This window comes from Scleropages formosus, chromosome 1 (assembly GCF_900964775.1).
Source record: "Scleropages formosus chromosome 1, fSclFor1.1, whole genome shotgun sequence".
Lineage (NCBI taxonomy): Eukaryota > Metazoa > Chordata > Actinopteri > Osteoglossiformes > Osteoglossidae > Scleropages > Scleropages formosus.
In genome coordinates this window covers 11320692-11340429 of record NC_041806.1, presented here as the reverse complement: position 1 = coordinate 11340429, position 19738 = coordinate 11320692, and the positions used below count along the sequence as shown (strand labels likewise).

Below are 19738 nucleotides of genomic sequence, written 5' to 3'. Positions count from 1 at the left end.
ACGATAAGGTGGCAGTTCACGGAGGAGTACCGTAACATTTTTTGTATTTTTATTTCAGTACATGGAATGGAGAATATTGCATCCAGTAAAGCATGACTTTTTACTGTGGTAACACCATGTTCAACCAATATCCTCAAGGTGTCAAATGCCTTCTGTTCTTGTGGGGTTCAGGGTTCAGGTACACTCTAACCATCAAGAGAGCAGCAGATCAAAGGGTTCCTGAGCTTTGCTCACAGACAGGCTGAGCTCCACAGGGCCACCTGCCTCCTGTCCATCTGTTAAAGGGACCAGTGTCTAGCCAGCCCAACCCCAACACCCTGAGGAGACCACATGCTCATCCAGGCCCCAAGTCTGGGGGAGTCACACACACATAAACTGCTAATGGTAGCATTTAGTGTGTTGTTCATGAAGACAGTGGAGAGAGACAGACAGGGTGCGCGCTACCTGTACAAAGACTTTGACAGTGAGAGGAAACTGTTCTGGAGGTGGACCCTTCCTGCACCACATCCATGGTGCTTGTCAGTTGTTCGTTTGTTCAGCAGCAGCTGACCTCATCAAAGGAGGGTGTGAAACAGCATGCTGTGTGCCAGCTGTCCCAACACATATGACCGTCAGTTATTAGAGCCCCCAGCACAGCAATCCGACAGAACCTTTACAATATAACCTTGCTGGGGGATGTTGCCTGTACCCTTTACTGTGTGCATATTACTTGTCCTCATCGGGAATAAGCATCTAAGACCACAAGAATAAGTGGAGGAAATAAGATGAAGAGCAGAAACATGGGAATGAAGTGAAATCCAAAGCACAGTCGTCATTACTGGATGCAAGTATTAATCATATCAATGTGTGGCTTCAGTGACAATGGCTCTGCTCCCCCGATGGAGGACAAGGCCCTCGAGCGCTAGTGCCTTGTTGCAGGAGTGCAGGATTATTAAGGGCAACCCTTAATGAGCACCCAAACTATTACAGCTGCAATTACCTTCACTGCAAAGTGCACCCTTGCCGTGCCACTGACATGGGACCTGTGGGCATCTCTGCCAACACCTCCATAACCCCACTCTCCTCTCAAGGCCAGTTACTGATAAGGGCTTTCAGAGCATACTCCACTCTCTTCGGATAATCAGGGAATTTACATGAGGCCTGAGCTGACGGGGCACCATTAGGCAGGTGAGGAGAGAGACAAGTGTGTCAACAGATGCAAAGAGAGACCAATATTTCTGTGGGTCCAAGGAAAGATGATCATGAGCACACTGCACAGAAGCACTGCATTTCTCTACACAAGCAACCTGCTTGTCCCACTCACCAGGGAGCCCAGCATCTACTAGAGCTCACTGCTTCTGGCTCTTGGCCCCAATCTGTCCTTCTGATCTGCTACACCCTTTCCAGCATTCAAGAAGGGCCTCAACACCCATGTCTTTCCATCCCATTTCTCCTTCCATCTCCTGACAGCAACGTACATTTTTTTCAGCTCCTTCTGCTCTGATGAGATTTGATATTTGAACATTTTTACAAGCAGCTTTGAGAGAAACGTGTACCAGCAATATGGTGGTATCAAGCAAACAAGCTCAGCTTTAATAACTGTGTTTGTGTGTATACCTGAAGTTCCTTGACTGAGAAGATATATACATATCTACGCACAATGAATAAATGCAACATCTGTACAGACAAGAAGAGAACCCATCATTTAGGTATGCATGAGCAGGAAGTACAATATTTTCATTTCCAACCTAGTGGGTACCGTATGTACCTCTATGAACCATGAACTCACCTGTTAAACATGTTGTTTCTGGACACCATGCGCAGAAAGCCAGTGGGATCAGTCACGGAGTTGAGCTTGTTGTTGAGTTCCTCAAACTGCTGGTCAAGCAGATCTCCAGCCTCACTCTCCGTCTCACTGCTGGAACAGCCCCTGGGAGCAGATCATGCATGAAATCTGCTGCCTTTCAGCATCAGTTAATTCTTACATTATTTCAATGTAGCTATTCAGTAACTCATGGACAGGTTCTCCTGCTTTCAGCTATGGTTGACTTAACTTCTTTACTTCTGCTGTATGTCACCTGATAGTATAAACACACAGACAAAATTCGGACAACACACACACACAGGCACTTCACACATCAGTCTGTGGTCCCACATTTCTTTCCAATAGCTGATAGAAACTGACGGAAAATTCTTCACATATCACACTCAGCTCTTCACACTTTATGCTCAGCTTTTCACACACCACACTCAGCTCTTCAAAGAAGCCCTTCACAAATTATCACATATCACGCAGGGCTCTTCACATCCTATGCTCAGCTTTTCACACACTATGCTCAACTCTTCAGATACCACACAAGCTCCTCACACCCCACAATCACCTCTGCACACCCAGTCTCTCAGCTTCATCTTAATTACTACCACCCTCTGCAACTCACTGTGGCACAAAGACTTGCTTCTGTTTATTTTTGTTTTCTCATGAGGCAACGATTGCATTTCTATTGTCATGTTTCCTTTCTGTAGCTAGAACCAAAGACCACTTAATATCAAGGCAACAAAGTCAAGAGGCAGCAATAACCTTACAAGTGATGGCTGCTTTGACCGACTGAAAGGAAAAGCTTTCTGGAACTCAATATCTGAGCTTTGCTCATGTTAACTTGTTTCAGGTCTTGAAGACTGATGCAGTAAAAATGTAATCAGGTAAAGTATATGTCAGTATATGTCCTTTCAGCCATTAGTTGCTGCTGTTGTGGTCAATATTGATTGGTCTATCAGCAGTCAAATAGCCAGTTTATGTGTTTTAATGCTGCACTGGGCAAGACTGCTGATAAAAGACTGTGGATACACCTCTAAGAGAATGACTGGCAAGTGCCACACACAGTGAGCACAGCTGCACCGAACACACATGGCTCCAGCAATGACAAACAGAACAGCATGTACTGCTACTGTTGACAAGTAAAGTTAATGACAATGAGTATGTTAAATGGTCATGTTTGTATCTTTGTGATAACTGCACCATTTTTTCCCCAATTTTCTGTTTTGACAACGTGTATTAAACCTTAATTTTCTCACTTTTTCTATTTATTTATATTTATTTATTTATAATAGATTTTTATTTTCTATTTGTGTGTACCTACAGATTTGTGTGTGCACTGTTGTGTTGGTGTATTGGTGCAATTTGCTGTCTGATTAGTAATATTTGACTGTTGGCTGAGTACTGCAAGCCAAGCAGAAGGCACACAAACATTTCGCAGCTCTTGCCTGGCCCTCCTTTCACTTTTCCGCTAATGAATAGATGAGCTATGTGGAAACGACATATTGTAACCAGCCAAGTAGAACAGAACTCACCAGGCTGCGAGCCAGCAGTGGAGTGATCTTTTAATAGAGCAGGACCTGCCAGTGTGCTGCAGTTCGGCACTCCATGGCCCCCTGAGACTGTTTGCCTTCACAAGTACCCACTATGCCAGCCCAGCCTGCCTTTCCCCAGGAAGCTTTAACAGTAACGCCTGTGCACCCTTTACTTTTACAATTTACTTTTATTAATTCAGCTGATGCTTTTCTCCAAAGCAACTTACAATGTTAAGCTACTTATAATGATCTTCCCATTAACTGGCTGGGGATTCAAACCCAAAGGCACTGGCTCTAACCACTGCACCACCTGCCCTTCACACAACTATCACGTGTCACTGATGCAAGGCTAAGTGGGGAGACTGCAGCATCTTTTCTAATACAGCTTTTCCCAGCAGTACCATATCACTGTCTCTGTACATCAATCTGCACTATAATCTAGGGCCATTTATATACTCTGTAGTATAATTTACCACTAATGTTACTGTTAGAGCTTTCTACCATCCACTTTATTTGCATCTCTTTCAGACTCACTTCTCTCCTGATGTCTTAAGCACATGTTTAATAATTTTGTGATTAGAAATTGTTGAAAAGTGGGTAAACCTTTATGCAGCTACTCATGTGATGTGTATTGGTTCATATGGTGGAATGTGACAAATTAACGGTATTTTAGAATCATGTGCTGGCATCCAAGTTTCTCCTTCTGTTGCTGTAATGCATTCATTCTATTTCTTCTGAGATGTATGTCGCTTTGGAGAAAAGTGTCAGTTAAATGAAGAAATGAAATTGCAAATCGAGGGTGCAGTGGCGCAGTGGGTTGGACCACAGTCCTGCTCTCCAGTGGGTCTGGGGTTCGAGTCCCGCTTGGGGTGCCTTGCGATGGACTGGCGTCCCGTCCTGGGTGTGTCCCCTCCCCCTCTGGCCTTATGCCCTGTGTTACCGGGTAGGCTCCGCGACCCCGTATGGGACAAGCGGTTCTGAAAATGTTTGTGTGTGAAATTGTAAATTTAGTGTGCATTACCATCTCTTTTCTTTCATTACAGTCTTGTCCATTACTATCTATGCTCTCTGTAGTACAACCTACTATACATATACTATCTTTGCAGTATCAAGTACTACAATGGACCCTCTTTCTCAGTATTAAATATTCCACTTCTGGCATTGCAACCATCTGGCTGTGATCCCAAGCACAAGTGTGTATTGGGTGTGTATTGGTGTGTGCAAACATTGTACTCTTCATCTAGGATGGGTATATCCATGAGGTACACACTCTCGCAGTTCAGTGTTTGGCTAACTCTTTCCTGGATGCTGTCAGCACGAGTGCCAGCAGGAGCACATACTGTTAAAAACAGATCACTGCACAACTTGCCCATTACTGCAGCACCTAATTGGACATCTCCCTGAAGCAAGACTTTGGCACAAAGATAAAACTGTATACTACTGCTCTAACTTTTAGCAAGTTCATCCTGTATATTGAATGTACTCTGACTGTATTCTGCATAATCTAACTGCAGATGAAAACATTACTGCCTCATAATTCAACCCTTGTGCAGTGCTCAAGACCCACGGTAAGTGTAAAACAATTATAAAACAGACCACAATGTTGTGTCACAATATTTCCACTAACTTCATTCTTCATCAGCATCGAGTTCTATACTACTTCTTGGAGTTTACGGTCTTTAGACCTCAGTTTCCTGAAATCATACCATCTGAATGTGTCCATGCACATGTGTGTGCGAGAGAAAGCTCTTGAATCTGGCATCTGACACTCTTTGCTCTTTTGTTATAATTGCATGCATTCACTACATACAGCTGCCCAGATTTGACCACAGATGAAGAAAATGTGCATAAAACACATAAAATTTAGTGTCTCTGGGGATCGTTATTTTTATGTGTTCAGATACCTGACAGATGTCATGAAGTCTTAAGGACAATCAGATTAAAGAGACCACATTTATTCTAAGATACAATTTTTAAAGAAGTCAGATGGGGCCTGATCACAACTGAGGGTTGAGCGCTGAATGAAAGAAGAACTTGCTCCTGGTTTCAGCTGCACAAGAATAAAGCCAACTGTTGAGGAGAGGCTGGCAGGGTGCTACAGTGAAAGCAGGAACTTGGGAGTGAGAGTGTCTCCCACCTGCTGTAATAGGAGTCGACACCGAGAGCTTCGCGGGCCCTGGTGATGTGCTGCTCCAGAGATGAGACACTGCTGCCTCCCTGCAGGCCCCCAGCAGCATCCTGGAAATCAGGCCCAGCCTCCAACATACCTTCCCCCAGGTATACTCCATGGAACTTGAGGATGCCTGAAGGGGGAATGTGATATGGGAGAGAGCAGTTCAGTGTGTAAACAGTATGAGAAATGGCCAGCGAGGAGCTTTGTGCTCCAGGAATTCCGAGATCTTTGCATCACTAAGGACATCATCTTGATTGTTTTATTTAGCAAGCATTCTGGAATCAGCATATCCCGCAGGCACAATACATTGTACGTTAAAGTATTAAAGTAACCTGCTTTCAGAAGAAAATATGTTGGGTCCTGCACTATAGTAGATTTAATGGCCATTTTCTTAAACATCCAATCTCAGTAAATTCTGTTCTCAGGAGGAATACAAACCAATGTACATAGGAGTCCCCTAAACACCAGGGTTTATGAATTTTTTGCAAGGCTCAAGGTTAGTGCAGTTTTATAGCTGGAGTTCACTGACATGCCATTTAGTGAAGCTGTGTGTACATCAATCCCATGTACAGACCATGGAAGATGCTATTAACAAACATTATTTTATAGTAATTACCCATACTTTTTTCCCCATGATTTCAAATGTTTGGCGTCCACAATGTGAATTAGGATTAAATGTGACCCAAATTTTAAGGTTAATATGTAACATCTTAAAAAAGATGTGTGTATCAAGAGTACCTGAGCTAAGTATACAGAGCATAGAATATTTTAAAAGTATATTGCTCATGGATATCGTGTGTCTGCAGTGCCTACATTAAAGGCAGGGATTGCTTTCATTATGCACAGTGGAGAACTGTCCGTGCTCATTACAGCAGCACACATAAAGGTACAGGTCATCATGCTCATGTTGTACACATTCATGTAAACAGATGCAAGTGAAGGAAACAAGTATTTCTGGGAGTACTGCTGGAGGAATGGCGTGATGGGGCCTGGACAGAATCATCAGCAGTATAGAGCCACATATGACTTGCGACTAGCAAGTTATCTGAATTATCACTTTTTCACCTGCTTCTTGGAATGGCAACCAGGGAGGAACAGTTCCAAATTTGAATGGGAACAACCTGTCAGTACTTGCTAAAATGCAGCACACACACACCCACACACATTCAATGGGCAATTTCCACTTTTGAGCTGAGAAAGCACAGCTATGACAATGAAGAAACTGGGATTAAATAAGTTAGTTTCTATATCTGGACAATCAAGAATATGAGTCGCTGATGAGCTGTTTCTTTACTACAAAAGACAGTATTCAGCTGCTTTGACTCAAAATGAAAAGCACACTTAATTCTACATTGTTCATTTTACAGGACAGCACCCAGAAGCATCGTGGTTCATAAACATCCACTTTCCTATATATTGTGTCCCTTGTACTGCTCTGCTTCTCCAGTGGTGGCTCACCTGCACCAGGAGCCAGCAACCAGCTGTACAGGTGTCCTGCGGCAAGTGAGAAGTAGAGGACAAGAGCACGTTGCCCATTGACCGTGTCCAGGATATGCTCCACCGTCACGGGGCTGTAGGGGTCAGCATCCAGCTGACCGGTCTGACGTTCCACAAGCAAATCGGCGAAGGCACGCGTGCGGCCCCGCTCTGCTACTGCCAGGGCTTCGTCATGGTGACCTGGAAGAGTTGACACACAGGCGGTTTCCATTTCAGACATCTACAGAAGATGACTAGTGAATAAATTGATGCAACTTAAGCATCACACTTTTTCATTGTGTAAACAACAAGGCCTAAAGTTGCCAGATGATGAAAAACACTGCACATTTAAATCTGATAAATTGGTCCCATTGCCACGGTTAATTTTGTTATCCTCAGCCACAAATGAGACACATAGTATTTAAGTTATAACATTTTAATGGAAGACAGTGCGCAGAACACTTATTACACACCTGTTCCATGCAAAAGGAACACAGTACTGTTCTGTGTACAAAGAACAGAGCACAAAAAACAGAGACTGTGGAGATAACATTGTTAAAAATAGAAAATATGTTAACACAGACAATTTTAATGTTGATTCAAGTTAGTAAAAAGTCCCCAATGCAATGATATACCCTTCACACTGTACCCTGTGTCACACCCTGAGACCCTGCACTGGATGGCAAAAATTGAATAAATAAAAGGTTTAAAGTGCATTCCTAACTCAAGTTTGGGGGTTTTTTTAAATACAGAATTTAACCTGTGAATAAATCAAAAGAAATCTGTATTGAACTTCTATTGATTGCAACATAGGGGTAGTACTTACAAATAATTATGATCTGACTACTGATCCCAACGGCATAAAATGAGTACCAGAGCAAACCCACACGAAGTACCACATATCTTCTGCTACTTATATGTGCAAAGCCATATATTCTGCAGTGTTAGATATTCCATATTTGTGTGATGCATCACACTCAGAGCTGCAGAAATAGAATTTTGCCATATTTGTATAATGGCCATAAATGTTCACTGAAAACACTGCTGGCCAACATTTATTTCATTGAACTGTGCAGCATTGTGATTAGAACAGAGATGAAGAAAATGAATAAAGTTTGTAGGTAATGAATCAGAATAAAGTACATTAGGGACAATTAATACATTTTGGGAAGAACACAAACAGGGCTTTAAAATTTGTGAGATATGGGGGGCAGGGGGAAATGTGGTGTACCTAGGCTGACAAGGACCCTCTGCAGTGCCTGGTACGATGATGTCTGCAGGTCAAACAGGGACAGCTTATAGTCGGTGCTGTGCTGGGCCTCGTGACGGATGGTCTCAAAGAGCGCTGATGCCCGGTACAGCTGTGGATCACACACACAGAGAAACAGTGGAGTGGCTGTCAGTGCTGCTGTCATATCAATGTCCTGCCCACATTACGCCATCAGGGGGCAGCAAGATGTTGTTCTGCAGGGCTTCCTGCACAGACAAGCTGGAAGACACAAACACGACTGAGTGCCAGCTGTGACCATCTGTTTTGCACAAAGATGATGAGATGAAGCTCGAAAGGATCCTTCTTCAGACACGGTTTTGTTCAGACAATAAGGACCATGTTTTGAATGTTCTCTTACAGGAAATGTTACAACAAAGTGAAACAAAGTGGTGAAGGATATAGAAAAAAAATAGGCAACAGTATAGCAGTAATGCTCAGAAAAAACCTCCTGTGGGCAGAAGGTGTGCAGGGATTAAAGGGCATCAGCACTGCACTCTGACTGAAGTCTGTAATTAATTAGGAGTGGAATGCATCTGTACCCCAGAGTTCCCTGCTCCTCCCATGCAATATGCATTGTGTTGATAGGATCTAGATCCCACTGTGCAATGTAAGAGAGATACGCTATGGGGGGGGTCAGGGTTGAGTCTGGTTCAAATCCATTATCTGTGGACTGTGTCCCTTTTAGGTATCTATCTACTGGTTTGGTGTGCAGAACTGCACAATCTGCATGCATGGGGATTGAGGGAATTATTGCCACTGTTATAATGCACTGTTAGTAGTGCTGCTGCTGTAAAACACTGAAGCTATTCCTGTGGTAAGAACTGTCTGTATTATTGATGCTGTAAAGGATTGTGGGGATTATTGTTGCCATAGGTGACTGTGGGTGTTATTGCTGCTATAGAGCAAAGGTGCCACCTCATTTCTTTCGGTATTGTTGCTGGCACAGCAAACTGCACCTTTGCTGCTGTTCAGAGTGTAAGCATATTTATCTGACACTTTCCTCCAAAGTAATGAAGAGTGTTTACTTTGCTACATACACTGATTTATACAATTGGGTAATTTTACAGAATCAATTCAGGGTAAGTACCCTACTCAAGGGTACTAGAGCAGAAGGTGAGATTTGAAGCTGGGCCCTTTGAGTCCTCAGAAATACCACAATGACACAGGAGGCTTCCGGCTGTGTCTGGACCTCTGTGGGGTGCTCAGGTCCAAGTTCCCTTTAGAACAGAGCTGCTTCATTGCAATACAGTCCATTACTGCAGTTGAACTATGTACAGGAGGAGAAGAAAATCTTTTACCTTTCCTAAAATCACATCTAAGAGCACTGGGAAAAAAGAATAACAAAAAAGCCACAGAAGATGAGTATGAGCTATCCACTTAAAACCGTTGGAGCCAAACCTTGTCATGGCCATTATAGTGAGAAGTCTTGAACATTTCTGTCACACATACATCAGAAGGATGGGGAGATGAAATGGGACGCACTATCATAAAGCTTTATTTATCATACAAACAAACATATTATGTAGTGTTAAGCGTGGCAATAATAACAGAGTGCAATAGAGCTATTAGTTATAGTACTGTGAGTACAGCCTATTTCAGTACAGCCTATTTCACAAAATAAAGAAAAGGATCACAGTAAAGTTCACTGCAGATACAAACATTGGGTTATATCCAAGCGTGAACCCAACACCCTCTCCAAACACAAGGAATGACTGCAGAAGAACCACTACACTTCTGTGTACTCACTCATTCCACCGGAGATACAGCACAAAGCACTTCACAGAGGGACGTAAAACACAAAACACAGGGAACACCTTGGACAGGCGTTTCTAATCTACCGTCCATCTAGACCATACTCTTCTATTCTTGAGGAATTTAGTAACTTTATAACCGATTTAGTCAATACTCATGACAAAATTACCTTGATGGGTGATTTCAATATTCATACAGACGTGTTGTTACTTACTTTAGCTAATAGTTTCATGAGTCTCTTAAATTCCGTCGGTTTTACAGAAGTTAATGGTCCTACTCGTTCCCGTAACCATACGCTCAATCTCATCACAACCTACAGTGCAGATGATCATCATGTAGATATTATTCCTTTAAACGAGACTATTTCCAGTCATTACTTAACCTTTGATCTAAACCTTCTGACAACAGTAAGACCAAAATCATGTGATGAAAATACTACTACTAAAATTATTTATTACATTACATTTATTCATTTAGCAGATGCTCTTCTCCAAAGCGACGCACATCTTGTAGAAAAAAACAATTTGTGCATTACCTTAGGAGAAAGACACATAGCTGCAGATGCAATTCCTTATCACCTTCCTACTCATTTTTTTTTAGATGCATATAAACATTTACATTACATTGCAGGGGTAGCTCTGTAAAGGATTGATCCGATCATGATCATGAACATTCATACCTTACATGAACTTAAGAGATCATTTATTTTTATTTCTTTATTTTTATTTTGAGAGGGGGGAGGGGCGCGGTGGCGGCGCGGTGGGTTGGACCAGGTCCTGCTTTCCAGTGGGTCTGGGGTTCAAGTCCCGCTTGGGGTGCCTTGCGACGGACTGGCGTCCTGTCCTGGGTGTGTCCCCTCCCCCTCCGGCCTTACGCCCTGTGTTGCCGGGTAGGCTCCGGTTCCCCGCGACCCCGTATGGGACAAGCGGTTCTGAAAATGTGTGTGTGTATTTTTATTTTTATAGAGCGCTCTTCTCACGCAGTGTCACAGAGCGCTTTAACACAGGCATATAGCAAGAAAAATTGATACAAACAAAGAAGACAGTCAATTAATGGCTATCATAATGAAGAACTTATTATTGAGCTATAAGTATACCTACTGGCCACCAGGAAAGGAACAAAAACTCCCAACTGAAGGTTGAGGGAGAAGAAAACCTCTGGGGGTCCACGGGCCAGTGGTTGCCCACCCTCCTGGGCATTCTAGAAAGTAACAATTTGTAAGCCAGTGTGTAACAAGTAATAATGATAATGTTGGTAAATGGCATCTTGGATCCCCAGCTCGGCATGGAACGTCTCAATCGTGGGCGAAATGAGTCCAGAAAAGATGAGTTTTAAAACCCTTTTTAAATGTGGACAAAAATTCAGCAGTTCTGAGTGAGAGAGGGAGTGTCATGTCCCACGGGGTCACTGCCCCTCCTGGTCAGAGGTGGCGCCACTCAGTGCCGCTAGGTAACACCCACGTATCACCTCACAGTCTCATAGGACACGGAGGTATAAAAGGAGCCAGTGGAGCAGAACCAATTGCGGATTCTTAATCAGCGGTTCTGTTGCGCTCTCTTGGCGATTCGTAGTCTCTTGTTCCCTCAGTCTGTTTCCTAGGTGTTCATGTTCCAGTCCCGAGTGCCCGTCCTGTCAATTCCTGCCTCTTGTTCTCCAGTCCTGGTCCAGTGTTCCAGTCCGGTATTTCGTCATGTCTCGGGGTTGCGGTCATACTCACAGAGTAGCGTTTCACTGTTCACCGTAGTTCAAACACTGTGTGTGTTTCCTGGTCTTGTGTTTCCTGTTTCACTTCCACTGCGTGTCTTACAGTACACACAGTGCACTTTTAACATCACCCTGCACGTGAGGTCATTTTACGTTTCGTCCGTGTTCGGACGTAATAGCAACGTGCGTCCGTGTTGGACTCCCGTCCGGACGCTACAGAGAGATCATTCCACCACGACAGAACCAGAACTGAGAACCTCCGTGTTATACCTTTTGTGTGTAGGACCACCAAGCAGGCAGATGTGGAAAAGCGTAGCAGTCTGATTGGGGGTAGCGAATGATCGAGTCTTGTAGACCAATGGGAGCAGTTCTACTGATGCATTTGTAAGCCATCACCGGGGTCTTAAATTTGATCCAGACAGATATGAGAAGCCAATGCAGAGAAACGAGGAGAGGAGATACATGCAAACGCTTCAGCAAGTCAAACACAACTCGGGCAGCAGCATTCTGTATCAGCTGGAGATGTTTGATGGCAGTAGCAGGAAGGCCAGACAAGAGAGAGTTGTAGTAGTCAAGAATTGCAATGTCACCATGGCCTGGACAAGTAGTTGCGCAGAGTCGGTTGTGAGGTAAGGATGGATCCTGCAGATATTATGCAGGATGTACCTGCAAGTCCAGGGTGTGGCTTCAATGTGCTGAGAGAAAAACTGACTCAAGTCTATCATCACTCCCAGACTCTCAGCCGAGGAGGTGGGTAAAATGAGTGAGTTGTCCGATTTCATCGAGATCACGACAGGAAGACAGGCCAGCTGGGAGGTGCAGGATCTCTGTTTTGGAGAGGTTGAAGCTGTAGGTGGTGATCAGACATCCATGCAGAGATGTCCAATAGGCAGGCAGCGATGCGCACAGAAATGCCTTATACTCCTGTTGGAAAGGAGAGGAAGAACTGCGTATCATCAGCGTAGCAGAGGTATTTGAATCCGTGGGAGGCAATGACAAGGCTGAGGGAGAAGGTGTAGATTGAGAAGAGCAAAGGACCCAGTACCGAGACCTGTGGGATACATGTTGAGAGAGACAGAGGAGAAGAACGAGAGCTCCGCCAGACCACTTGATAGGATCTGTAAGATAGGTAGGACTCAAACCATATTAGTGCCGCTCCTTTGATCCCAGCTGACTAAGAGAGGAGAGTAGGGTCCGGTGGTCGACAGCGTCAAATGCTAGAGACAGATCGGCGAGGATAAGGTGCGAGGAGAGGGAGGCAGCTCTAGCTGACTGGAAAGCATCAGACACTGCCAGAAGCGCTGTCAACGTGAAGTGACCAACTTTGAATCCAGACTGATATCCATCGAAGAAATGGTTCTGGGTGAGGAATTCAGAAAGCTCATTCTAGAGTTTTAGACAGAAAGGAAGAGCGACACCAGCCGTTTTGGACCCAGTTAGGATCCAGAGAGAGAGAGTATAACTGAGTATAATTCAGTGGTGAAATTCACCTCAGACTCTGTGGCTCCACCAAAAAGTAAACTTACTCGAACTGTAAGAAACTTGCCATAGTTCAACAAATGAACTCATGCAATAAAGTAAGAATGTCGTAAATTATAGCATAACTGGCGCTCAGTTAAACTGAATGTTTATTATTTAGCCTGGTCTGATTGTCTAAAAAAATTACAGAAAAGCATTTTTTCATGTCAGATCCAAATACTGCGCAAAATTAATTGATGAAAATTAGAAAAACCCTTGTTTCTTCTTTAATGCCATTGCTGACTGAACTGGTAAACACAAAGATAAACAATGTATTTCTGCTTCTATTACTAATGATGAATTTATGTCGTTTTTCAATAATAAATTAGAGAATATCCATCATGCTTTCTAGTTCGGTCTTAGGCAGTGTAAGCGGTTCTGAGTATAATATTAGTTTCTATCTGCACTGTTTCAGTAGCTTCGATGTAATAACTGTAGAGGAAATTATCGTGCTAGTTCACGCTATAAAAGGTACTACCTGTTCTTTCCATGCTTGCAGAACCTATTGTTAATATTGTTAAGTAACAACATATTAGTGGCTGTGTTCCGACAGCATTTAAAGTTGCCGTTATTAGACCCCTACTAATGAAATCAGATCTGAACTGTAATAACCCAAGTAATTATAGACCCATCTCCAATCTACCATTTTTATCCAAAATTTTAGAAAAGATAGTCTGGTTTCCACTCTGGTTACAGCACAGAAACGGAGGTCACATGTGTTAATAATATTCTAATTTTTTCTAATGCTGGTCAGAGCTCTAGGTATGTTAATAGACTTCAGTGCTGCGTTTGATAGTGTAGACCATAGTATTCTACTGAATAGACTTGAAAACCTGGTTGGACTAAGGGGTACTGTCCTGAAGTGGTTTGACTCATATTTAACTAACAATTTGTTTTGAAATCAGATGACTGGACCTCCTCCATCTCAACTACAGTTTGATATGATGTGCCTCAGGGGTCTGTATTAGGTCCATTATTGTTCTCAATCTATAAGTTACCATTGAGTGACATTGATAAACACAATGCAAATTTCCATTCATATGCTGATGACACACAGCTACATGTTTCGTTTCAGCTTGATGACCCATCACATGTGGTGTCTTCACCTAATTGTTTTACCGATATAAAGCTATGGCTGAGTAAAAATTTTTTATCTGTAAATGCCAACAAAACAGATGTACTTGTGGTGGGCGGTGATGCCAAAACTCTTGACGCAATCAATAATCACGCCAATATTTACCACAAATGCTATAAGCTTCAAGAGTACAGACTGTGTTAAGGATCTAGGTGTCTTGTTGGATCAAAGGTTGACATTTGTATCTCACATAAAGGCTCTGACTAAGCCACGCTTCCTTCAGTTGAGAAATATAGCTAAATTATGGCAATTCCTATATAGGCAGGATGCAGATAAGCTGGCTCATGCTTTTGTTTCAAGCAAGCTGGACAATTGTAATGCTTTACTATCAGGTTGTCCATACCAGACTGCATCCAGGCTACAGTTGGTACAAAATGCTGTTGCGAGAATTGTCACTAGAACTAGGAATTATGACCATATAACACCGTTCCTGAAATCGCTGCACTGGCTCCCAGTTACATTTAGAGTTGATTATAAAATCCTACTTCTGACCTATAAGACATTGCTATAAGGCATTGCTCCAGCTTACCTTTCTGAGATTATTGATTCTTATATTCCAAGACGATATCTTCATTCATTGGATGCGGATTACCTTAAAGTAAGTGTGATCAATAAGACCTCAGTAGGAGGTCATGCCTTTAGCTATAGAGCACGCAAACTGTGGAATAGTCTACCAGTTACTGTCAGAAATGCCTCGTCTGTATTAGTCTTCAAATCCAGACTAAAGAGTTATATGTTCACTCGGGCATATCACCACAAAATTTAATTCCACGTGGCTGGGTTTCAGTTTTTCCCACCCTGTGTCAAAACGTATTAATCTTAAAGTTATAAATTACTAACAATTTCTTCTTTTTGAGGATTGTTGTTACAATAAGACCCAAGGAGGCCAGCCAGCCAGTTGGCCGTTTTCAGAAGCACCCCATACGGACTGAAGATGGTGACCAACAGCCATGATGGACAAGACATACCTTGCGGAATTGGGAAATCGAGCTACTATACAGCAACAATGCCACTGCTACCTGTAATCTGATTTAGAAGTCTTGTTTAATCTAGAATGCCCAGAAGGGGTGGGCAGCCACTGGCAACGTGGACCCCCAGAGGTTTTTTTCCCTCGACTTTCAGTTGGGAGTTTTTGTTCCTTTCCTCCAAGGCCAGTAGGCATACTTATAGCTTTTGAAAAGCATTTGTATTACACTAGTCTGTAGAGTCTTTGTTTCCTTGTGTGATGCATTTGTTTCTTTGTTCTATGCCTATTTTCAAGTGTTCTGTGTCACTGGGTGAGAAGTGTGCTCTATAAAAATAAATTGAATTGAATGTCTGTCCACCTCATGACAGCCAATCAATCGCTGACCAAGAGACAGTTAGTGAGCTAGTGAATATACTGTAAACTGAATGTACAGTAATGTACAATGTAAGTGGACAAATGGTTTGTTGGACTGCAGGAGGAAGCACCTGGAGAAGACAAACAGACTAAACTGGACAGGACGCCAGCCCACCCTAAGACACCCCACGCAGGACTGGAACCCCAGACCCACAACAGAGCAGGCCCCATCCAAACCTGCTGTGCCACCGTGACCCCCCTGACAAATGTACTAATTATGCAAATTGTAACTAAAAATAAACCATTATACACACTCATGTATGCAGTGTATCATTTTTGTAACAACATAATCTTGTTCATTAAATTAACTTCAGCAACCCAATTGGAAAAAACAAGACAATAAAGCACACTGAACTGAAAACTGATTCATTTTTAGACTTAACGCAACATCATGAGTATTATTTAATACCTTCTAAGGTGTATTACAGTGTTACTCTGCAGAAAACCTCTTACACGTGTACAGCACAGCAATGTACCACACACATAGTAGAAAGGGCTGTTCACACAGAAGTCATGGAGCACTGGACAGAGTAGAAAGAAGCTTTAACCCTGTGACTATGTTTTGGAACAGGTACCTGGTGCTGCGCCTCTTCCAGGTTCCCACTGGCCCACAGGGACAACCCTAAGCGGTGCCGGATCTTGGCTTCATCCTCCCGGCGACTGAGCTGCTCTGCCAAGCGCAGACCTGAGGTGAGGTCGAGAGCATGGCATGTGAGCATAACACAGAAAAAGAACTGAGAAGTGCACACCTCTGTCATCATTGGAACTTACAGTGCTGTGAAAAAGTATTTGATCCCATCCTGATTTCTTCTGTTTCTGTGTATGTCTCATACAAAATAGTTTTAGATCTTCGAATGGAATACAACATAAAACAAAGGCAACCTGAGTAAACACAGAATACAGTTTTGAATTTAATTTTTTTATTGCTGCAAAAAAGAAGTTAACACCTATTACCCATATGAAAAACGAATTGCCCCCTTAAACTTAAAATCTGGCTGTGCCACCTTTATCAGGAATAACTGCAACCAAATGCTTCCGATAATTGGAGATCAGTGTTTCACAGAGCTGTGGTGGATTTTTGGCACACTCCTTTTTTTGCAGAACTGTTTTAGTTCAGCTACATTGGAGGGTTTTTGAGCATGAACTGCCCGTTAAAGGTCCTGCTGCAGCATATCAATTGGATTAAAGTCAGGACTTTGATTAGACCACTCCAAAACTTAAATTTTGCTTTTCTGAGGCATTCAGAGGTAGACTTAATGCTATGCTTTGGATCATTGTCTTGTTGCATAATCCAGTTGCGCCTGAGTTTCAATTTACGGATTGAAGGCTGGACATTCTCCTTAAGGATTTTCTGGTAGAGAGCAGAATTTATATTTCCCTCAATTATTGCAAGTTGCCCAGGCCCTGAAGCAGCAAAGCATCCCCACATCATCACACTGCCACCACCATGCTTGACCGTAGGTATGATGTTCTTTTTGTGGAATCCGGTGTTTCATTTATGCTAGATGGAACGGGACCCGTCTTCCAAACAGTTCCACTTTCGACTCATCAACCCACAGAACATTCTCCCAAAACGTTTGAGGATCTTCAAGGTGCGTGTTTTGGCAAAATTCAGACAAGCCTTAATATTCTCCTGGGTTAGCAGTGGTTTTTGCCTGGCCACGAGCCTTTGAAATAGCTTTGTAATCCTTCCCAAGCTGATATATTTCAATCACCTTCTTCTTCATTTTCAGAATTGCTTTCAATTTTAGCATAGTGTGTTACTGGGTAAGACTTTTTAACCAATTTCATGCTGTTGAAAAGGATCTATTTAAGTATTGATTTGATTGAACAGGGCTGGCAGTAATCAGGCCTGGTTGCATCTAGTCCAGCTGAACCCCAATATGAATGCAGTTTCATAGATTTGGTGAAATCTACTATGGGGGTAAATACATTTTCACACAGGCCCAGTTGCTATTGGATAACTTCTTTGCTTCAGTACATAACATTATTTAAAAACTGTATTTTGTGTTTACTCAGTTGGCCTTTGTTTTATGTTAGATTGTTTTAATTTCTGAAACCACGTAGTATGAGATATACACAAAAACAGAAGAAATCAGGATGGGGACAAATAGTTTTTCACAGCACTGTACCTGCTAAACCAGACACACACACACACACACACACACACACACACACACACACACACTACACAATCTCAGACAAACACACCAACGAGGAACACATACACATTCAACACAGAAGTGTGTTTACTACATTTTTATACTACAACAAATTTTCATCATCAAGACAGTGAGCTGAACACAGGCAGCCGAAGTTATGCCATGCGACTCACATAAAACTGAGAAAAAACAAATCACTGAGCAAGTTGTTTGTTGCTGTATGTATTGGACACACAAACTCAGTGAATCAGCAAGGTATTCCATGGCCTTATGAATTGAAGGTGTTCCTGAAGAACCCTTTGTATAGGTATGTTTCTAGGCAGTATGCTTTGACAACTAATGGTCTTTTCCTTGTTTCTCATTAATTTAGCAGACACTTTTCTCTAAAGCAATGCAGATCTCAAAAAACAATACAAAAGGTGCCTTATGTGTGTTACCTTTGCTGTCCTGCTCCCAGACCACAGTCTCAAACCCTGGCCCTGAACCAACTTTGGGTTCTCCTCATAGTAAACTGATTGGCTCTCTGCATGATTGAGCAATAACCCAGGCACATCCTGTTTATTGTGAAAATCTGCGCACTATTGTCGAAATGCACACATATATCTGAAATAATCAGCTAAACTTTGACTCTGCTGTCTCTGCAATCATTCCAGTAATGGGCAGCTGATTCTATTTTGTTTGTCCACCTCACACAAACATCCAGCAGATGATGACATCACCTCCACGCTTAAAGGGCAGTGCTAGCACAGTTGTAACATCTGCTGCATTTGGATTTGAAGGTTGCCAGTTTGACCAGGCTTCGGGTAAATTTTGAAATACCGATAAATCGATCTGAAATTTGGGTATCAAAAACAAGGGCTGTCATGGCTAAATTTTGGAGAAAGAGAGTTCGTAAATCAAGGGATGTCAGTAATTCATAATACTGTTTCACTATACTCGTTCAGCTAATTTGTAGCAATTACATACTGTATACTTAATATTAACAGAAAAACAGTGAAGACAAAAAATAAAACTATATGAATGAATTGACACTTAATGAACAAGTTGACATGGTTTGGAGAGTCCAAACTGGGTCATGATCACTGAGATTATAACAGGTGAAACTAGTAAACAAGGGCTAATGGAGGTTGAGAAGTTAATGCAGCACAAATCAAGCTAAACTGTAACTGAGAGAAAGAGGCTCTTGTCTTGAGCTGCACAGTTGTCAGAGGAGCAGTACAAAATCCAAATGCAGTCATCATATAAAGAAATGCTCCATAAAAGAGTAATGAAACCCCTTGTAAAGTCCAATTTTCACCACCCCAGTGGCAGTATCTTGGGATGTCAGTAATATGAACCCAGAGCAAAAAGAAGAACGAACTCAAAAAAGTGCAGAATTGTCATGTGGAAGTGAACCGGAGAACCTTTGTATTATGGGAGGGAATGCATGAGAACTCTCATCCAGAGCTTCTTCCTTCATTAGAGCAGGAAACAGGCTTTCAGGCACCTCCCCATGCCTCTGGGAGAGTGATAATGCCATCCTAATGGCATGCCGGGATCCTGTGATCTCACAGAGGGCTCTTCCAGGCACATCGTCAGCGAACTCCTGAACTCTCAGCACTCATTCGGCCACACACTTTGAAGGCTGGTTATTGCTATCCCACTCTTCCCCTTTCGCCTTCCCTGCTGGGGAAGAGCTGTCAGGACCCAGCCATGATGGGCTTTCATTAGACCTTGAGCCTGAGAAGAAGTTCCCTCTCATCCTTCTCTCTCTCCATACTTGCTCACCTGTTTTCTCATATCCAAATTCACATCGTATTCCACTGTTGGGACAGGATACCTCCTGATAAAAAATACATAC

General features: G+C 42.6%; 1 protein-coding gene across 5 annotated transcripts in view; it reads right to left on the bottom strand.

Annotated features, from left to right (window-relative positions):
* LOC108934815 (tetratricopeptide repeat protein 28-like) overlaps positions 1-19738 on the bottom strand; it is a 283873-nt gene that overhangs the window by 16390 nt on the left and 247745 nt on the right. For all 5 annotated transcript variants that reach the window (XM_018752936.1, XM_018752937.1, XM_018752938.1 and 2 more), the window contains 5 exons: positions 16312-16421; positions 8208-8337; positions 6959-7177; positions 5465-5630; positions 1769-1909 (listed from right to left, as the gene is read on the bottom strand). In XM_018752936.1, coding sequence (XP_018608452.1) covers positions 1769-1909; positions 5465-5630; positions 6959-7177; positions 8208-8337; positions 16312-16421 — 766 coding nt within the window. The remainder of the gene's footprint in view (positions 1-1768; positions 1910-5464; positions 5631-6958; positions 7178-8207; positions 8338-16311; positions 16422-19738) is intronic.